This window comes from Perkinsus marinus (genome assembly GCF_000006405.1).
Source record: "Perkinsus marinus ATCC 50983 genomic scaffold scf_1104296946240, whole genome shotgun sequence".
NCBI classification, from domain to species: domain Eukaryota; phylum Perkinsozoa; order Perkinsida; family Perkinsidae; genus Perkinsus; species Perkinsus marinus.
In genome coordinates this window covers 1-2,032 of record NW_003210941.1, presented here as the reverse complement: position 1 = coordinate 2,032, position 2,032 = coordinate 1, and the positions used below count along the sequence as shown (strand labels likewise).

Sequence of the window (2,032 nt, the reverse complement as noted above, 5' to 3'; positions counted from 1 at the left end):
TACCACACAAATCTCAAGAAGTAGTAATGACGAAGGAACATCCCTCCCTACAAGGCACAGGTTGGACGAGCCCCCTACATATCCTATAAATATGTGGGTCCAAAGGTACATTACGAGGTGCAGCATCGTTATCTAATAATCATCCCATATACCCTCTGCATATCAGTCCATCGTTGCTACTAGCACCTCTCATGACTGGTGCTGTGCTTGTTGGTCTATCTTTGAGGAAGAGATTCATCCCGAAGAAGAAGGCCTTTACAATCACCATAGATGGCCCGGCAGGTAGTGGAAAGAGTGTGGTTGCCGAGATGCTCGCTGACAGCCTGAGCGGGTAATTCACGGCTACTATACCGGCGGAAGCGGACTCCCATCGTTAGGTTCACTAAGCTTGATAGTGGAGCTCTCTATCGCAGCATCGCTCTATTCGTGAACGAAGGTGATATCAAGGGTGGTATTGAATCATTGGCTTATGAAGCGTTTCGGGCCTTGTTGGAGCAAGTCATCTTCACTCGTGATAAGAGAGTGTTTGTTGGTACTAGGTGGGGTACGTTTGTTAAGGAGCCCCATCTAGTTTACAGGTAATCGGGATATAACCGATGCCATTCGTACACCCCCGATATCATTACTCACTGCAAAGATAGCCCAGATTCCGCAAGTCAAAGCTGCTGTTGTAGACTCCTTGAGGAGTAGAGCCTATAATAACAAGGAGGGTGTTGTTATTGAGGGAAGGGATACAGGTGCTATGAGTGGCGGTCGGAGCGCGTTCCTGAGAGTGATACTGATATGTATGTTAGGATCGATAGTATTCCCTGATGCTGAGGTTAAGATCTATTTGGATGCATCTGCTGAGGAGAGAGCTCGGCGTCGACAGAGACAAATAGGTTACACCAGATTAGTCCTCTCTATAAGACAGTATGATATCATATAGGTGGCGATTTCGCCCGTACCTTGGCTGATGTTAGAGCCAGGGATCGGGCCGATTTCTATCGGAAGACGGATCCCCTTAAAGTTGCTGATGGAGCGGTAAGATTGGTATTCATAGTAGATAATTGACTCGTGATAATAGGTTGTTATGGACTCCACTGGTTGGAGTGTCGACAAGACTGTTGACGAGATTACCAAATTGGTCTACAAGAGACGTCCTCGGACTAGAAGAATTCCGTAATCATATTCAGCATAAAATTTAAGATATTTCACTCGGTAGTGTCGTGTTGATTATATAAACTGTTCTGGGATGAATGACTATCAATAACTCGATATGAGATAGCAAACTCGAATCCAATGACTTGACGATCTTTCAATTGCGGTTGATGTTCAGTACGACAGTTCTTCCCTTGTGCAAAAGAGTCGTTTCAGGGTGGATGATAACCATAGGCTGATCAGAAAACTTATCGCCTTAAAGCGTAAGAGCACCATCAACTTGACTTTCTCCTCCGATAAATAAATATCCCCGCCTCACAACAGAAAACATATGATACTTTCATTCAAAAGAATGATCTCCCACTTGGCTACCCCATCAATAGCATCATAAACACATTCCAATTAACGCAACAACAATAAGTCAATCCTGGAAGCCGCCGTTATGTGTACAGGATCGCCGACTACCGGTCAGAGTGTAAGCAAACTGCAGTCACCGAAACTTGGCAGCAGACAAACACCTTCCTCCACAGGTAGTAGCTAGAGATCATCAACACGTAAATATACCAATGAGCGTATAAGAAGTTATTGCAACTTGACTACTTAATCCTTCCTACGATAAGAAGTACCCTCAGTGAGACGAGCGCGACCACCAGTGGGCTGGCAGAGCATCACGTTGCAGTTACCGCAAAGGACGACAGTCTGAGCGTGCCTGAACATGAGATGATGTGTGCATGGACAAACAAGGAATGACGAAATGACAACATAACGAAATGACATCAAGGAATGGTCATATGAAAAAGATTAAGAAGAGGATGAAACCATTCCAGTTGTTGATATTACGAGAAGACGGTAGTGATCTGGGAGCAACCAAGGGCACTTGACATCCATGAAG

At 44.9% G+C, this 2,032-nt stretch overlaps 2 protein-coding genes across 2 annotated transcripts; one reads left to right on the top strand and one right to left on the bottom strand.

Moving 5' to 3' along the window:
* Positions 1-160: 160 nt before the first annotated feature.
* Positions 161-1,181, top strand: Pmar_PMAR018714 (Cytidylate kinase, putative). Its single transcript, XM_002779652.1, has 6 exons — positions 161-331; positions 378-532; positions 579-737; positions 795-881; positions 929-1,023; positions 1,067-1,181. The coding sequence occupies exons 1-6, from the start codon at positions 192-194 to the stop codon at positions 1,163-1,165; spliced, it is 735 nt and encodes a 244-aa protein (XP_002779698.1). The 5' UTR covers positions 161-191; the 3' UTR covers positions 1,166-1,181.
* A 559-nt stretch (positions 1,182-1,740) lies between these two features.
* Positions 1,741-2,024, bottom strand: Pmar_PMAR018713 (40S ribosomal protein S27-2, putative; the record flags this gene model as incomplete). Its single annotated transcript, XM_002779651.1, has 2 exons — positions 1,741-1,849; positions 1,981-2,024. 2 exons carry the CDS (start codon positions 2,022-2,024, stop codon positions 1,741-1,743), a joined length of 153 nt encoding a protein of 50 aa, XP_002779697.1.
* Between the last annotated feature and the right edge of the window lie 8 nt (positions 2,025-2,032).

Bases quoted from the DNA above. Each gene is read 5' to 3' on its own strand.
- Pmar_PMAR018714 (XM_002779652.1), top strand. From the start codon at position 192: ATGACTGGTGCTGTGCTTGTTGGTCTATCTTTGAGGAAGAGATTCATC. The intron at 738-794 runs GTGCTATGAGTG...TATGTATGTTAG, and splicing joins TATTGAGGGAAGGGATACAG to GATCGATAGTATTCCCTGAT. The intron at 1,024-1,066 runs GTAAGATTGGTA...TCGTGATAATAG, and splicing joins TTAAAGTTGCTGATGGAGCG to GTTGTTATGGACTCCACTGG.